Source organism: Ovis canadensis, chromosome 11, assembly GCF_042477335.2.
Source record: "Ovis canadensis isolate MfBH-ARS-UI-01 breed Bighorn chromosome 11, ARS-UI_OviCan_v2, whole genome shotgun sequence".
NCBI classification, from domain to species: Eukaryota; Metazoa; Chordata; class Mammalia; order Artiodactyla; family Bovidae; genus Ovis; species Ovis canadensis.
Window position 1 is genome coordinate 64,238,243 of NC_091255.1, and position 18,226 is coordinate 64,256,468.

The window sequence follows — 18,226 nt, forward strand, 5'->3', positions numbered from 1 at the left end:
TGGTCTAGACATTCCACTCCTAGGTCTGTACCCAAGAGAAATTAACACAGCTGTCCTTACACAGAGATATACGAATACGCATAGTTAAACCACACTCCTTCAGGTGGGACCCAGTCACACCTCAGATTGGGACTTGAATCCACAATCCTTGACCAAGGAGGAGACTTGAACGCTCTGTCTTTTAATTGAAACTGCACACCTGGTCTGAGGACTTCCTGAAGTTAGAATTCTGTCTCAGTGCAGAATGAATCCAATGAGAGCTAAGAGGTGAAGTGGCAGGCGATGAGGGAGTTTATTAGCATAGGCTTGTGACAGCGACAAGCAGGCAGGCAGGGGAGCACAGCCCCCAGAATACACTCAGATACGTTTGTATAATCAAAGAAAATGTGGGGAGGAGAGAAGACTAACTTCTTCCTCATTTTGGGGCAGACGTCAAGACCTCCATCATTAGTTCCTCCTTTAACCCTATATGGTCTAATAAGGACTGCCATGGCACTGTTGAAATCATATGCCTATTACCAAAATTTTGGTCCATGGGGTTGCAAAGGGTGGGCTATGACTTAGCGACTGAGCACACACACAATAACGTACTAAAATATCATGTCAGGTGTTGGTATAACGTCTTCTTTCCCCTTTCACCTCTATCCCTGTCTTGGCTGCCTGCCGAAGTGCTACTCTTCAAGGACTACTCCCATGAAACAAGACGTAGACCCCGCACCTACTGCTTTATGTGTTTGTGGGTTTTTTTAAAATTTATTTACATGGCTGCACCAGGTCTTAGTTGCTGCACTTGGATCTGCAATTTTCCTTGAGGCGTGCCAGCTCTTTAGTTACCACATGCAAACTCTTAGTTGTGGCATGCAGGATCTAGATCCCTGACCAGGGGTCAAACCTGGGCCCCCTGCACCGGGAGCGTGGAGTCCCAGCCACTGGACCACAAGGGAAGTCCCGAATGTGTTGTGTTTTAACTATCAGGACTTTGTGGCTTGAGTGTGTCTGGGGCTTCAGTGTGCCTGGTCTTCCTTCAAGGCAGAGTAGATTGTTGCTAGGTTTGTTGTTGTTTAGTTGCTAAGTCATGTCTGATTCTTTGTGACCCCATGACCCTAGAGCACGCCATGCTCCTCTGTCCTTCACTATCTCCCAGAGTTTGCTCAGATTCACGTCCTTTGAGTCGGTGATGCCATCCAACCATCTCATCCTCTGCTGTCCTTCTCTTGTCCTCAGTCTTTCCCAGCATGAGTGTCTTTTCCAATGAGTCAGCTCTTCGCATCAGGTGACCAAAGTATTGGAGCTTCAGCATCAGTTCTTCCAATGAACATTCAGGGTTGATTTCCTTTAGGATTGACTGGTTTGATCTCCTTGCAATCCAAGGGAATCTCAAAGGTCTTCTCTAGCACCACAATTTGAAAGCATTAATTCTTTGGTGCTTGGCCTTCTTTATGGTCCAACTCTCACATCCATACATGACTACTGGAAAAACCATAGCTTTGACTATACGGATCTTTGTTGGCAAAGTTGTATCTCTGTTTTTTAATATGATGTCTAACTTTGTCCTGACTTTCCTTCCAAGGAGCAAACATCTTCTAATATCATGGCTGTGATTTTGGAGCTCAAGGAAATAAAATATGTCACTCCTTCTACTTTTTCCCCTTCTATTTGCCATGAAGTGATGGGATCAGATGCTATGATCTTAGTTTTCTGAATGTTGAGTTGTAAGCCAACTTTTTCACCCTTATTCAGAGACTATTTAGTTCCTCTTCAATTTCTGCCATTAGAGTGGTATCATTTGCTTATCTGAGGTGGTTGATATTTCACCTGGAAATCTTGATTCCAGTTTGTGATTCACTGAGCCCTGCATTTTGCATGATATACTCTGCATATAAGTTAAATAAGCAATGTGACAATATACAACCTTGACATACTCCCTTCCCAATTTTCAACAATCCATTGTTCCATTTCTGGTTCTAACTGATGCTTCTTCACCTGCATACAAATTTCTCAGGAGGTAGGTAAAGTGGTCTGGTATTCCCACTTCTTTAAGAATTTTCCGCAGTTTGTTGTGATCCACACAGTCAAAGACTTTAGCGTAGTCAGGGAAGCAGAAGTAGATATTCTGGAGTTCCCTTGCTTTCTCTATAATCCAATGAATGTTGGCAATTTGATCCCTGATTCTTCTGCCTTTTCTAAGCCCAGCTTGTGGTTCTCAGTTCGCCTACTGCTGAAGTCTAGCTTAAAGGATTTTGAGCATATTTAACTTATATGCAGAGTACACTATGAGAAACGCTGGACTGGAAGAAGCACAAGCTGGAATCAAGACTGCCGGGAGAAATATCAATAACCTCAGATATGCAGATGACACCACCCTTATGGCAGAAAGTGAAGAGGAACTAAAAAGCCTCTTGATGACAGGAAAAGACGAGAGTGAAAAAGTTGGCTTAAAGCTCAACATTCAGAAAACGAAGATCATGGCATCTGGTCTCACCACTTCATGGGAAATAGATGGGGAAACAGTGGAAACAGTGTCAAGACTTTATTTTGGGGGGGGCTCCAAAATCACTGCAGATGGTGATTGCAGCCATGAAATTAAAAGACGCTTACTCCTTGGAAGAAAAGTTATGACCAACCTAGATAGCACATTCAAAAGCAGAGACATTACTTTGCCGACTAAGGTCCATCTAGTCAAGGCTATGGTTTTTCCAGTGGTCATATATGGATGTGAGAGTTGGACTGTGAAGAAGGCTGAGCGCCGAAGAATTGATGCTTTTGAGCTGTGGTGTTGGAGAAGACTCTCGAAGTCTCTTGGACTGCAAGGAGATCCAACCAGTCCATTCTGAAGGAGATCAACCCTGGGATTTCTTTGGAAGGAATGATGCTAAAGCTAAAACTCCAGTACTATGGCCACCTCATGAGAAGAGTTGACTCATTGGAAAAGACTCTGATGCTGGGAGGGATTAGGGGCAGGAGGAGAAGGGAACGACCGAGGATGAGATGGCTGGATGGCATCACTGACTCGATGGACGTGAATCTGAGTGAACTCTGGGATATGGTGATGGACAGGGAGGCCTGGCGTGCTGTGATTCATGGGGTTGCAAAGAGTCAGACACGACTGAGTGACTGAACTGAACTGAACTTGCTAGCAAGTGAAATGAGGGCAACTGTACAGAAGTTTGAGCATTCTTTGGCGTTGCCCTTCTTTGGGACTGGAATGAAAACTGAACTTTTCCAGTCCTGTAGCCACTGCTGTGTTTTCCAAATTTGCTGGCATATTGAGTGCAGCACTTTAACAGCATCATTTAAGATTTGAAGTAGCTCAGCTGGAATTCCATCACCTCTACTAGCTTTGTTCGTAATGATGCTTCCTAAGGCCCACTTGACTTCACACTCCAGGATGTCTGGCTCTAGGTGAGTGACCACATCATTGTGGTTATCTGGGTGATTAAGATCTTTTTTTGTATAATTCTTCACATATTCTTGCCACCTCTTCTTAATCTCTTCTGCTTCGGTTAGGTCGTTACCAGTTCTGTCCTTTATTGTGCCCATCTTTGCATGAAATGTTCCCTTGATATCTCGAATTTTCTTGAAAACATCTCTAACCTTTACTATTCTATTGTTTTCCTCTATTTCTTTGCGTTGTTCATTTAAGAAGGCCTTCTTATTGCTCCTTGCTATTCTCTGGAACTCTGCACTCAGTTAAGTATATCTTTCCCTTTCTCCCTTGCCTTTCACTTCTTTTCTCAACTATTTGTAAAGCTTCCTCAGACAATCTCTTTGCCTACTTGCATTTCTTTTTTGCTAGGTTACTTGATTCTTTTCCTGAGTAGTTATTAGCTTACAACAGTCTCCCAAATTCCCTTAAAATTCCCTGTCTGTCTTTTATCCCCTAGCAGGATTTAGAAACTATTTCATTCTCCTACTCTGTCCCTATCAATAGGGCTTCATTTGTAAAAGCTAAAAACTGGAAGCAACGCAATTGTCCATCAAAAGGTGAATGGATAAAAAAAAATTCTTGTATACCCATACAATAGAATACGACTCAGCAATACAAGGGGATCAATTAATAACACACACAGCTTCCCTACTGATACAGTGATTGACTCCACCTTACAATGCAGGGGACACTGGTTCCATCCCTGGTCCCAGAAAATCCCACTTACTGCAAGGCAGCTAAGCCCGTGAAAACAACTACTGAGCTCACATGTAGCAACTGCTGGAGCCCCCACACTTTAGAGCTGGTGCTCCTCAAGAGAAGCCACTGCAACGAGAAGTCCAAGCTACAGCTAGAGAGTGGCCATCGCTTGCCGCAGCTAGGGAAAGCCCTCGCGCAGCAACAACGACCCAGCACAGCCAAAAATAAATATTTCTTTAAAAACAATAATATTAAAAAATAATACATACAGATGGATGAATCTCTAGATAATTATATTGAAGGAAAGGAGCCAGAGAAAAAGAACATCATGTCATGTATAATTCCATTTATATGGAAGTCTATAAAATGCAAACTAACAGCAGATCAGAGATTGCTTGGGAAGGGAGAAGAGAGGGCGAGGGGGAGGGATCGTGAAGAGGCACGAGGAATCGTTTAAGGCGATGGATGTAGGTTCACTCTGTCATGGTAATATACACCACAGGTCAAAACATAAAATTGTTCACTTTGGAAACGTGCCAACTGTATGTCTGTTACACCTCAGTAAAGCTGTGCAGAAAATTGTGAGGAGCCTAGAACGCTTTGTCATGCCAGAAAACAAGGAAACTAGTGGGTGTGTCAAAAAGATTCAGGTTCCAACTTATATAGGCACCCACTGGCCAACGATGGGAAAATAGGAGTATAAATTAGGATAATAATTACTGTGGATGGAAATCACAGTGGATTGAAAAAGGACAAACAGTAATAAAGTGTTCGGACTGAGAGACACAAATCTATGTGTTCATAATTATAGATATAAAATATGTATTCATAATGATAATAAACTCATTGACCAATAACCTTTGGAAGGTATTAGGGAATCAATTAATTATTAGACTCAGTAACGGCAACACTTAGGTGCAGATATAGAGGAAAAGGAGACTGACCAGGAGTTGGTTAATTGTTGAAGTTGAGTAATTACTCTATGATGGTTCATTGGGCTGTTCGCTCTACTTTTGTATACGTATGGATTTATTTGCTTGCTTGCTTGCCTCTCCAGGTGCCAGATCTTAGTTTACGCATGCCCCTTGCACTGGAAGCGTGTGGAGTCTTAACCACTGGGCTTCCAGGGAAGATCCCCGCCAACAGTTTTACATTGTGCAATAAAAATGTTTTTTAACTGTGCATCAAAATTATTGCGCTAATGTGAAAAACACCGTTTGAAAATCGGGAAGAAAGACTATCCTGCAAAATGCTGATGCTTCTTGGGCGAGAGTGGTAGGGTGAGTCATTTCCCCCGTCCATTTCTACATTGTCTGTGTCTATATATTTTTATATCATTTTCATAATGAGCTGGGCGACTAACCCTTTCACGCATAATAAACCCTAGGGGGAAAACAAAATCTCTGTATTTTTGCCGTCCTCGTCCCGGTCTTAAAAACTCATCTGTTCTCTTCCCCAAGCTTTTGCTAAACTTCCCGCCATCTTTTCCAAGTTTAGAGTATCCGGGTACTGGAACTAAGAAAGTTTTGACGAATGCCGGTCAAGTCCGTCGCGCCCTAAACTTCCGCCCGCCAGCAGTATGACCCGAGGCACACGCCCCACTCGGCGCGGCAACCTCTTCGGGCGCAGCCGGGCTTCTGGACCCGCCTCCCTCGAACGCGAGGGAGACGTTTGCGCACGCGCGCGCCCAGGGCCTACATCTCCCAGTAGGCTCTGCGCCTCGCAGGGGCCGGCCTTGGTCGCAGAGGACTACACTACCCAGCAACCCCTTGCAATAGGCGTTGATGGGGGGGGGCGCCAGTACAACCATTGGTTTAGCGTCTGTCGGAAGCTGTGCTGTGATTGGCCCGGAAGCCCGTCAGTTACCGCCAAGCTCAGTTAAGTTTTACTGTTAGACTGCGTGAGGAGGGAGAGGCGAGCGACAGGAGCCGAGCCCTCTCATCCCGGTGAGTGACCTCTGCCTCCGCCCTCTCGCTGTCCGCTCGGAGACCTGCACCCTCATTCCCTGGGGGCGACCACAGGCGCAGGTACTCACGCGGGGGCGGGGGCCGTGCCCACACGTGAGGTGTCTGACCTGAGAAGCGTCTTCAGGGACGCAGGAAGGGAAACCCTGGACACACCCGGGGCACCTGTCTGTACACGCGGGTTCACGCCTCGCGGGCGTTTTTTTGGACCGGGGTACAAACACACGCCCTGGAGCACATATGGACACCGGTATCCATACGCGGGGACATCTGTAGAGACCCTCGGCTGAGCACGTGGGCTCAGGGGCGCACGCACTTACCGCGGGGCTCCTGCATATCTGAACCCCAGGGTCTCCCGCCTGGGGTGGCGAAAGCGGACACGCACACCCCCACCCCCCCAACACCTGCCCTTGTTCACTCCAAGGCACCCCGCCCACCTTCTGATACTTTATTATATCATGCTTATAATCGTGTTTCGTGTTCATTTTGTCTCTAGATAAATATCAAGACTTTTTGGTACAAGAAGAAAATTCTGAGCAAGCGGAAAAAGTAAGGCCACTCATGAATTGTATTCAGCAAGCCCCTTCACGTGTATAAGACTTTTACCTTTTTGACAGAGCTTATCATATATAGTATCTTGCATGATCCTCCCAGGAATCTCGTTAGGCGGGACCACTGTCATTCCCATTTTCCAGAAGAAAAACAGCCTAGGATAAATAAACCTGCCCACGGTACATGAGCGAATCAGAAATTTGAACTCAGGCTTCTTGATCTGAGGTTTAAGATTATGACCAGCTATGTAGAGCTACTTGCTTATAGAAATGCCACCTTCCCTCCCTGACAGCAGGGAACTGACGCTGTTCTGTGTGACCCGAGCAGTCTCTGGGTAACCTGTGGAGAGACCGTGCCTCTCATTCATCTGCTTCACATTTAAACAGCTCCTCACAGGTGCCCTGGGAGTCGCAGCTTGAGTTAACATCAAAGAGAACTTGATGGAAAAACCTAGGTCTCCTTTGAGGGTCTGGGGGAAAGTTACCAAGGGGCAGGCACATTCCTGGCAGGGGGTGGGAAGTTTCATACCATTAGTATTTTTTTTTCTGCCACGCTGCAAGGCTTGCAGGATCTTAGTTCCCAATCAGGGATCAGACCTGGGCCCCAGCCGTGGAAGTGCCTAGTCCTAACCACTGGACTGCCAGGGAAGTCCCCCATTAGACCTTGAATAAGATATTATTTTACAATATGTTGCCAGTCAAGCCCCATGGATGTGCCTTGTTAATTTTACGGATGGATTGGAGTGCTGTTTTGGAAGTTTCAGAAAAGTAAGGACTTGGGAGGATGAAAGGAGAAAAAGAGACAATAGCGGGGTGAAGGGGGTCACTGTGTGCACCCTGATTCTCCTGTTCCTAAAAATATTCAAAAGCGAAAGCGAGTCGCTCAGAGTTGGCAGCCTTTCCCTTCTCTAGGCGATCTCCCCAACCCAGGGATGAAACCCAGGTCTCCCGCTTTGCAGGCGGACTCCTTACCAGCCTTGCCACCAGGTATTCAAGAACTAGGTTAATTCTGAAGTGTCTCTCTCTTTTTAAAATAATTTTTTATTTTATATACTTAATTTTTGGCTGTGCTGGGTCTTTATCGCTGCACGTGGGCTTTCTCTGCTTGCAGTGACCAGGGCCTGCTCTTCATTGCCGGGTGTGGGCTTCTCACTGCGGTGGCTTCTCTTGTGGAGCGCGGGCTCTAGGGCGAGGGGCTTCAGTCATTGCGGCCTGTCAGCTCAGGAGTTGCAGCTCCCAGGCTCTAGAGCACAGACTCAGAAGTTGTGGTACGCCAGCCTAGCTGTTCCTCGGCACATGGGATCTTCCTGGATCAGGGATCGAACCCATGTCTTGTGCACTGGCAGGCAGATTCTTTACCAGTGAGCCACCAGGGAAGCCCAGAAGTCTCTTTGGAAATCATTTTATATTTCGTTTTAGCTGGGGGTTGGGAGGCGGGGGGGTGGGGCATAATGAATTTAGTCCATATAAAAAATGGGAGACCTATCCTCCCTCTTCCCTTGCCGACACTCCCCGCAGAGGTAACCTCACCAACCTGTCAGGGTGTGTGTGTCCTTGCATACTTTCCCCCTATTTATGCGTTGGTACAGTGAAAGTCGCTCAGTCATGTTGGGCTCTTTGTGACCCCATGGACTATACAGTCCATGGAATTCTCCAGGCCAGAGTACTGGAGTGGGTAGCCATTCCCTTCTCCAGGGGATCTTCCCAACCCAGGGATCGAACTCAGATCTTCTGCATCGCAGGTGGATTCTTTACCAATTGAGTGCATGTATATCTTGCTGTTTTTCTTTTGCAAAAGAGTGGCTCGAATTCTAGTGGGGAGGAGAGACAAGAAACAGGTGTATAGAATCAATGTTCAGTATATAAATGCTCCAGAGAAGAATAAAGCAGGATAAGGAGAGGATGTGGGCTCTGCTCTGGGGGGTTGTTTCAGGAGGGCTGCTCTGGGGAGTGTGAGCAGGGACCCTAAGCACTTGCTATAGTGTTTACTCTTTGTCTCTCCTGTTTAGCTTGAAGCTGATGGACGTTGTATGGGCCAGAGGCAGGGATGGTGGGCTATGACCCCAAAGCAGACGACAGGAATATCTCCAATCTTGAGGTGGCCGTGGCTGGGTCTGTGTCCGGACTTGTCACTCGGGTGTTGATCAGCCCCTTGGATGTCATCAAAATCCGCTTCCAGGTACCTCTGTTATCCGTGTAATGGGCTGGAGGACCAATTCACTCTCTTTTGCCAGAGCAGCTCTTGGGGCTTGGAGTTTTGTGAAGGAGAAGCTCTTTATTGCCATCTCTGAAATTCCTCCTGCCTACCCCTGCCCACCCGCATCATCCTGACCATTTCCATTTTGATACCTAGCTTCAGATTGAGCGCCTGTCTCGCAGTGACCCCAATGCAAAATACCACGGAATCCTGCAGGCCGGGAGACAGATTTTGCAAGAGGAGGGCCCAACAGCGTTCTGGAAAGGGCACATCCCAGCCCAGCTTCTCTCCATAGGCTATGGAGCTGTCCAAGTAGGTGGCAGGGGAAGCGGCCAGGCCCCTGGGGTCACGTTGCACAATGGGGGAACTGGCGGTGGTAGGGTGGGCACCCGGGCTGCCTGGGGTAAGGCAACAGGAGGTAGTCACACACTTCCCACTCGCCTTGGTGGGGGAGCTACCTGGCAAATGGAAGACATAGACCAGAAGCGTCCCCTTCCCCACGTCGCCCAAGCCTGGGGACTTGGCACCCACAGAACATGAGGCATTGCATCCAGGAGACTGTCTTGATGCCAGGCCCAGAAGGGCTTGGCAGATGGCAGTACAAACACTTTTCTTTTTTAAAGTAGCATTTTCATGTCTGTGCTTCCTCTGAACTTCCCAGCAGCACCGTGAGGAAGGTGCAGCAGGCATTTCGTGGCTCACAGAGAGGTTGAGCAAGCTGCCTAAGGCCACACAGCCCATAGGTGGTGAGGCTAGGGTTAGGGTCCAGGCTTCTTGTCTGTTACGCATTTGTTCAGCTGAGTGCCAGTTCACCCCTCAACTTGTAGTCTGTAGTTGTACAGAGGTGGTGATGAAATAGCCAACCCTGCACCATGCTAATTGGGGGCCTGGAAAAGCATGTCATATCCACTATCTCACAGCAGTCCTTCAAAGGCTCTGTTGTCACCCCCATTTTACGGATGAGAAGATGTAAAAGAGAGCCTAAGTAATTAGCCCAGCCAAAGTCGCTAGGTGGAAAGTGGCCGAGCCAGGACTCCAGCCGGGCGGCCAGCAACAGAGCTGCCCTGCCTGCTCTTCCTGTGACATCACAGGGGTCGCTCAGGTCACATGCACTGCAGCTCTAGCCCTGAGCCAGCGCACGGACGCTGCATGCTGGTGGGTTCATGCAGCGACATGTGCTCTCAGCACTCCGAGCTTCCGTGAGTTGGATGGAGAAGGATCTGAGCCCAAGGGGGGCTTCCACCGTGGAATATGGAATGTATGGAATTCTCCCAATGGAATTTCAGTCTCAGGGCCATGGCTTGCTGCTCTGAAAGGGTGCCCAGCCTAGAATCAGACGATGGCCATCTTTTCTCAGTCGTCAGGAAACTAAGGGATGAATAGAATTTTCTTTCCTTTCTTTTTTCTTCTTTTTTTGGCCTCATTCTGTGGCTTGCAGGATCCTAGGCTCCCAACCAGGGATTGAACCCAGGGCCATGACAGCTAGAGCACTGAGTCCTAACCACTGGACCTCCAGGGAATTCCTGAGTAGAATTTTCTTTCTTTCTTTTTTGCTTCCTTATTTGCTTGTTTATTTTAACTTGCATCCAAGAAGATAGAATGATGCCAGGAGCTGAATATACAATTCATTGTTCATCCACTTAAAAAATACCCTCCCATTCTTAGCTGCTAAAGGATGTCAGAGATAATTCTAAAATCGTGAACTGTTGTCCGTTACTTTAGACAACTCATAGTCTAGTTTCTGCGTAGAATTTTTTGATATAAAAACTCCCTCGCATGTTTCTTTAGCCCTTGGGTGTTTGGCTCTGCTCAGAGTGAAAGGGCACAGGTTTCGTGTTTATTGAATTCTGTCCCTGCTCAAGGAGAGCATCTCCCGGTCACGGGGTGGAGGGGAAGCGTCCGGGGCTGTTTATCCATGACTCTGTCACGCACCCTTGCAGTTTTTGTCGTTTGAAGTGCTGACCGAGCTGGTGCACAGGGCCAGCGTGCGCGATGCCCGCGACTTCTCCGTGCACTTTTTGTGCGGCGGCCTGTCTGCCTGCGTGGCCACCCTCGCCGTGCATCCCGTGGATGTGCTGCGCACCCGCTTTGCAGCTCAGGGTGAGCCCAGGGTGAGTGGCCAGGTCAGAAAAGGGGTGCCCAAGGGATTGGGGGTGTGTGACAGGGTGGGGGCCCTTTTCCTTAGAGGGAACAAAGCTGCGGGAGGGGAGTGGGGGTCTTCAGGCCCTTCAGTCTGTCCCCGAAACTGTGACTGCTCTCAGCGCCAGACAAGGTGCTAACAGCCTCCTGAGGAGACACAGAACCTGGTGGGAAAGACAACAAACACCAAAGGGCCTTCCCAACCCTTTCGTGCAAGTTCCGAGGGCAGAAGCCTTCAGTATAGCTGCCAGCATCTGGGAGCAAGTGTGAAGAGGGCCTCCCTGCCCAGGGCAGACTTTTCCATCAGTCACCCTTGGTCAGTGCCATGCCTTGCTGTAGGTACCCACAGGCAGGCAAAGTTAGCCCTGCTGGACCACTGCAAGAAATATATAGGATATATGTCGAATGGAAGTATACTTAAAACTGTCCTCGATCTCTACCATAAAGATTGCCTGTTGCCAGTTTAAGAAGGGTTAAGTATATGCATGGATTTCCCCAGTAGCTCAGTGGTACAAAATCTGCCTGCCAATGCAGGAGGCTTGGTTTCAATCCTTGGGTTAGGAAGATCCCCTGGAGAAGGAAATGGCTACCCACTTCTGTATTCTTGCCTGGAAAATCCCATGAGCAGAGGAGCCTGGCGGGCTATAATCCACGGGGTCACAAAAGAGTGAGATGAGACTGAGCATGCAGGCACACACACTGTAAATTATAAAACGGATCATCCAAGGGTGGACTTCACACCTTTCACAGTCCCACATATTTCTGTGCACTCCTTGGGAAGCCCGTGGTGTAAATGGCCAGAATGGGAGCCGCTGGGCAATCCCACCCTTGGAGTTTTGGCCCAGCATTTTCTTTGTCGTCCTGGCAGGAGAAGTAACACCCCTGGTAGCTGGTTTCTAGGCTTGGGGAAATATACCTGGCGGGCTGGGTTCTCGGACTGAAATAGCCTTGTTCATCATCGCACGTGTGGTGTCCAGGTCTATAAAACCCTGCGAGACGCCGTGGTAACTATGTACAGGACCGAAGGCCCCTTGGTCTTCTACAAAGGCCTGAACCCCACCTTGATCGCCATCTTCCCCTACGCGGGGTTCCAGTTCTCCATCTACAGCTCCTTGAAGCGTGCCTACGAGTGGGCCTTGCCAGCCGAAGGCAAGAAAAACGGTGAGACCATCCTCCCGGGAAAGGGGATCTGGGTCTCGCTTCCCCACCACCCCACTCCCCAGCCATAGCATCTCTTTCTGAGTCAGGTGGGAAGGAAGGCTTTCCCCCAGCAGCTAGGACACCGCAGACCTCTGAACCCCCTGCTCTAGTGCAGCCAACAAAACAAATCCGTTCACTCACAGATTACTTTGTTTCTCTCGGCTCTCGCCACTGTTATCTCCAGCCACCAGTCATGGTTTTCATTTTTGTCCAAGGTCCAACTTGCAGACAGCCTGGTTTTGTTTACGTGTTTGGTTTGGTTTTCATTTGGGGAAGCCGGGGTGGGGCATGGGCATCCTGTTCCCTCCCGAGCATGACCCGGGTCACGTGGCAGAGCCTGCAGGCCCCGATTGCCTCCCGCTGGGGCGATGCGTGTTCCAGGCTCACACCCCTTCTGCCACCAGCCTGTCCAACCTGCAGTCCACCGTCATCCTTGATGAAAGGGACTGCATTCCCGGGTTCTCTCGCTCCGGGTTAAATTCTGAGATCGAGGATGCTTGTAGGGTTTTGTCCTATGGCCCCGAATTAAAAGGTATAACCTTGACGTTTACCCTAGACTGCATTTCTCTCCTTTGTCCCCCCTCCATCCCACATCTCTGGTCCAGGGAACTTCAAAAACCTGCTTTGTGGCAGCGGAGCTGGCGTCATCAGCAAGACCCTCACGTACCCGCTGGACCTCTTTAAGAAACGGCTGCAGGTCGGAGGGTTTGAGCAGGCCCGAGCCTCCTTTGGCCAGGTGAGCCGTCCCCCCGCAGACAGCTCTGATCCTGGCTGCTCACCGGGCGTGTGAAGGTGCGAGGGTCGGCGCCTGCCCATCAGGCATCGTTGGCTTCCCCAGCCCTCTCACCCACCATCTGGCCCTGGTGTCCGTGGAAATTTAATCAGTGCTTGCCTTGGGGAGCACATGCACTAAAATTGGAATGATCCAGAGAAGATCAGCATGGCCCCTGTGCAAGGGTGACACGCAAATTCATGCAGTGCTCTGGATTAACAAAAAAAGGTGATCTAAGAGAGAATTGGAAAAATTGAGGATTATAACCCAGGAGGAGCATCTCAGAAAGCTGGATGTTGACACACAGTTTAGATTAAGTTTTGTTTGAGACAGAGGGCTGTGCATCAAATATTATTGACAGTTTACGTAATCTGGATCTAAGCACCATCATAGTGGGTCATGTGACCCCTTATGAGATCAAGAAGGAACATTGTCTTTAAGGAGTTGCCTTGTCGATGCTGGGAGAATGTTGTTGTCTATGGTTGGGCAGGTGTTCCTGCTGATGGGAAAAGTCTGGTCAACGCAAAATACAGATAACGTGAGGCACGGTGCAGGGAGAGGGCAGCCGAAGAGCGGAGAAGAATTTTTATGTTTAGGTTTCTCTTGTCTTGCCCTGAAATCTGAATTTTATCTCACACCGGGGACCCCTGAGCACACGGGAAGCCACAAGCAAAGCCTTGCGTGTGTTGGGCGCCATGCAGAGACCCAGGAGAAGGCACACTCAGGCTCTGCTCTTACAAAGCGTTCAGTTCATTTGGGGACCAAGAGTTTACTCATATAAGAAAGGTCCCCACGGAGAAGGCAATGGCACCCCACTCCAGTACTCTTGCCTGGAAGATCCCATAGACGGAGGAGCCTGGTGGGCTGCAGTCCATGGGGTCGCAAAGAGTCAGACACGACTGAGCGACTTCACTTTGACTTTTCACTTTCATGCATTGGAGAAGGAAATGGCAACCCACTCCAGTATTCTTGCCTAGAGAATCCCAGGGATGGGGGAGCCTGGTGGGCTGCCGTCTATGGGGTTGCACAGAGCCAGACATGACTGAAGCGACTTAGCAGCAGCAGCAGCAGCAGCAGAAAGGTCCCCAAGATATCAACACAGAGAAGCAGGCTCATACTGGTGTATGGAGTTCTTTGCTTTATGCTATAGATGTCCCAGGATAGGGGTGAATTAAATCTGACCAACTAAATTATATTTTAAATGCACTTGAAGGGTTTGCCATCAGAGAAGCCCTGTTGTAGGTAATTTTGTAATGTTAATAGTCATTCCTTAATCTGCTTCGATTTTTACATACTGGGTTTTCATCTGCTCCTTGTGGGGCGCTGATTTTGTGACAGGCCAAGGTGGTAGGTGGTGGGGCGGTGGGGGGTGGAAGGCAGGGCTGGGTGACTTCAGGGCTTCTCCCTCTGGAACCTGGGACCCTGGGATGTCACAGCAAGAAGATGTCACAGCACAACGTGCCTGACAGACGGCAGAGGAGTGAGAGGGCATGGAATGGGAGTCAGGAAGGGAAGAGTGCATGCCTTACTCAGAGAGAAAGAAGTGGGTTTACAAATTATAGTATAGTTTCTTTGTAGAAAACTTCAGAGATGTTAGACAAAAAGGAAGATAAAATCACAGGTAAACCCACCACCACCCACCCCGAGAGGATCACACAGAACCTTGAGCTGTAGTAGTTCTCTCTCTTCCTTCCTCTCTTTCTCTTTCTCTGTCTCCCTTCTTCTCCCCCCTCTCTTTCTCTTACTGAAGTATACTCGATTTGCAATACTATGTTAGTTTCAGGTGTATAACATACTGATTCAACATTTTTATAGTTTATATTCCACTTACTTATAAAATAATGGCGACATTTCCCTGTGCTGCGCAGTATATCCTTGTTGCTTATTTATTTATTTTTTGGCTCTACGTGGAATCTGTTTCCCAACCAGGGATCAAACCCACACCGCTTGCAGTGGAAGCGTGGAGTCTTAACCACTGCACCTCCAGGGAGGTCCCACGTAATTAATTTTATAGTGGTTTGTTTGTATCTCTTAATCCCCTACCCCTCGCCTGCTCCTCCCCACGTCCCTCTAGTCACCAGTAGTTTATTTTTTTAGATTCCACACATTAGTGATAACATGCACCATTTGTAGTGATAACATGCACCATTTGTCTTTCTCTGACTTATTTCACTAAGCATAACACCCCCAGGTCCATCCTCGCTGCCGTTGTTTCTTTGCAGAAAACACGTGGACATTTTAATAAAAATGGGGTCGTACACAAAAGGTTTTATAACCTCCTCTTTCCAATTACCAACTTGGTTTGACCAACTTGGTTTGACCAACTTGGTTTGAAGAAATGGTTTGAATTTGGACAGGGAGAGGTGGTGAGAGACCAGGACAGGAGGGAGGCCCTGCTCCCAACAGAGATGTAGTGTGAGCAGGCATGGCCGGACCAGTGGGCGATAAAGGCAGATCAGAGAGGGACGCTGAGGCCAAATGGTGGAAGGCCCTGAACACCAGGCCACGTGGCTTGGACTTGATTCTTGATCATCATCTTTGGGAGTTCCTGGAGCTTTGGGGGTTGAGCAAGGCTTGAGCCGAGCTGTGTCTTGGGGACACGGCCAGCCATCTGTGGTCAACTGGAGGTGGCCAGCCTGGTGACACTGGTCAGGCTCAGAGCCCACAAGGACCAGATTCAGATCTACTGCCCAAGGAGGGCAGGGAGTGATGGGGCACACAGTCAGAGCACCTCTGGGAAGAGGGTCCAGAGCTCTCACTGGGTCCTTAAGAGCCTCGGTCTGTGGGAACTTCCCGGGCAGGAAGGAGCTCTGTCCGGTGCTGATTTCCACACCCCTTCTCTGTGAAGCCTGAATTAACCCAGCTGGAAGAGAAAGAATGAGGTTCACTTCTTCCGTCTTCTTGGCATTCATTCCTTCTTCCAGTAGCTATCTGCTGGGAGCCTGAATGTGCCAGGCCCTGTGTTGACAGAACAGAGCTCATATCCACATGTCCACCCTCTCCTCTCTCCTCAACCAGGGTACCCTTCCTCTCCCCAGGTGCGAAGCTACAAGGGCCTCCTGGACTGTGCTGGGCAGGTGCTGCGAGAGGAGGGGCCACAGGGCTGCTTCAAAGGCCTGTCTCCCAGCCTGCTGAAGGCCGCCCTCTCCACCGGCTTGGTATTCTTCTGGTATGAACTCTTCTGTAACTTCTTCCATCACATAAGCAAGGCAGACAGCTAGCCTCCAGGGCAGAAAGGGTGGCCTGCGGTCTTCCCCTCCTGGAAGAAGACTCGATCAACGGTCTCCTGTTGCACAGAGAGGTGCTGCCTGGTCCTTCCCTCCAGGCCAGCTGTCTCAGGCACGAAGAGCCGTCAGGATTCCACTGGACGGGCACCGGGAGGCCCATCAGGAGGAGCTGGGCGTTCGTCCTCTGTCTGGCGGACACTGGGGGCAGCAGCTGCCCTCCTGCTGAGCTGGGCTGCCCAGAGAGCCCTCCTGAATCTGGGGCCGCAGGGTGAGCGTGAGGCTGGGACTGGGCCCTGTACAGGGTTCGCACACTTACTCCCACCACCTATTTAATAGATGTTAAAGCTGAAAGCAATCTTTCCCCTCCACCTTCGCTTCCAAATCACATCCCTCCTCCCAAAGCTGGAGGAAGGGAGCCCTGCCTTGCCTGCATTCTACTTCGCTCTGCAGTTGTGTCCCTCAGGCAGCTCTGCTTCTAGTTCTAGGGGAAGAGTCCAGCTGAATTGGTCTCTTTATATAAAAACTCCACCATACTCAGATCTCCGTATCTATAAAGGCACTGCTCAAGCTGTTCTCTCCCTGGGCAGGACTGGTCCCAGCCCATGGGCCTCTAGGGAAAGCTGATCCCAGCAGCACCACCGGCACTAGGGGTATGCTGACGGGGCGGGGGTGTGGGTAAAGGCAGCAGCCCTCTGCCTCAGTCTCCTAGGATCACTCGCTGGAGACTGGGTTAGCCCTCCTGAGTGGGTGGGAGCTTAGGCTGGGCCAGGGGGCATCAGCTGCCTGCTTGTGAGCTCCTGGGTCCAGCATGGCGCTGGGTGCATCCTCTACAATCCCCGCAGGAAGGGGTTGAGCAGGCTGCCTGCTGCGGGGACACCTGGTGCCCCGGCAGTTGCCAGGTACAGGAACCCACAGTCTAGACACAGCCAGGGGTACGAAAGGAGAAGAGAATCACAGAAAAACCACCTGCTGGGAAGCATGGCCCTAGAGGCTGGCTGTGCAGGGGGAGCCCCGCACAAGACTGCTCCCCTGACCTCATCTCGGCTCTAGCTCCAGCCCTTGCACTGACAGCCGAGGAAGATGGCAACGAGGAGCAGCCATGGGTGGGCGTCATGGCTCTCCCGGGGTCCTGGGCCCCTTCTCACCATTACCGTGACCTCTCTGGTCTGGAATCCTGGAACCTCCCTGCCCTTGGTTGCTGATTATGAAGGTCCACGTGTGGCTAGAGGGTGTCTGGCAATCAAGGCTTGTGGCTGCCCAAGGGGGCCGCTGTCCGAATGTATTTTTTTGATATCCATGGAAGTAAACTTTATTCTCTTCAGCTCTCTGCTCTTTGGTTTTCTTTCTCAGCAGCTGAGGTTCTCTTCCTCGATCCATTTTCTGGAGACCACTTTGGCTGCTCTGTGAGCGGGAGAAGCGAGCCCTGGATACAGAAATCACCATCAACACATCTTTCTTGTCCAAGCTACAGGAAAAGGCAGTTCTTTCCCAGCCTCTCCTGTATGCCTTCCTGCGGCGCAGGGTTGACCTCTGACCTGGCTCTGTCTGGGCTGCTGAGCCCACACCTCTCCCCAAGCCCAGACCAAGACAACTGAGCCAGGCGCTTGCTCATCCATCAGTCAGGATGTGGATGTGTTTACTCAGTCATGTCTGACTCTCTGTGACCCAGCGGACTGTAGCCCGCCAGGCTGCTCTGTCCATGGGATTCTCCAGGCCAGAATACTGGAGTGGGCTGCCTTTTCCTTCTCCAGGGGATCTTTCCCCACCCAGGGACTGAACCTGGGTCTCTTGCATTGCAGGCAGATTCTTTGCCTTCTGAGCCCCCGGGGAAGCTCAACGTCAGGGTCACTCCCAACTCCCAGGGCATCAAAAGTTGGCAAACAAACCCCTTTCTCTTGAGCTGGTTCATTGATTGTCAATTTATTTTACCAATATCGTTTGTACTTGGAGTGGGGTGGGGGTGGGGGGGGCTTCGTGGAACTCGATCTAGCCCTGAGAGCTTCCTCGCCTTCTCTACCTCGTATGGGGGCGGCGGGCGGGGAGCCAGGGC

At 49.8% G+C, this 18,226-nt stretch overlaps 1 protein-coding gene and 1 non-coding gene across 9 annotated transcripts; both read left to right on the forward strand.

The window, feature by feature from the left end:
- Positions 1-5,982: 5,982 nt before the first annotated feature.
- On the forward strand, positions 5,983-18,075 carry SLC25A19 (solute carrier family 25 member 19). Of its 8 annotated transcripts, none has more exons than XM_069542172.1 (10): positions 5,983-6,072; positions 6,587-6,639; positions 7,554-7,628; positions 8,651-8,820; positions 8,995-9,150; positions 10,779-10,949; positions 11,955-12,138; positions 12,783-12,913; positions 15,988-16,118; positions 17,527-18,075. In XM_069542172.1, the coding sequence occupies exons 4-10, from the start codon at positions 8,689-8,691 to the stop codon at positions 17,531-17,533; spliced, it is 912 nt and encodes a 303-aa protein (XP_069398273.1). In that variant the 5' UTR covers positions 5,983-6,072; positions 6,587-6,639; positions 7,554-7,628; positions 8,651-8,688; the 3' UTR covers positions 17,534-18,075. The 8 variants fall into 8 exon arrangements, with proteins under 8 accessions (XP_069398273.1, XP_069398275.1, XP_069398272.1 ...); XM_069542174.1 differs by having other exon boundaries at positions 17,530-18,075; XM_069542171.1 differs by lacking the exon at positions 7,554-7,628.
- Positions 13,062-13,169, forward strand: LOC138415519 (U6 spliceosomal RNA). Its single transcript, XR_011247277.1, has one exon. It is a non-coding gene; the product is annotated as a U6 spliceosomal RNA (small nuclear RNA).
- Positions 18,076-18,226: the final 151 nt, after the last annotated feature.

Coding starts and splice junctions, on each gene's coding strand:
- SLC25A19 (XM_069542168.1), top strand. CDS start 8,689: ATGGTGGGCTATGACCCCAAAGCAGACGACAGGAATATCTCCAATCTT. Junction 8,821..8,994: donor TCATCAAAATCCGCTTCCAG/GTACCTCTGTTA, acceptor TTTGATACCTAG/CTTCAGATTGAGCGCCTGTC. Junction 12,139..12,782: donor AGCCGAAGGCAAGAAAAACG/GTGAGACCATCC, acceptor TCTCTGGTCCAG/GGAACTTCAAAAACCTGCTT.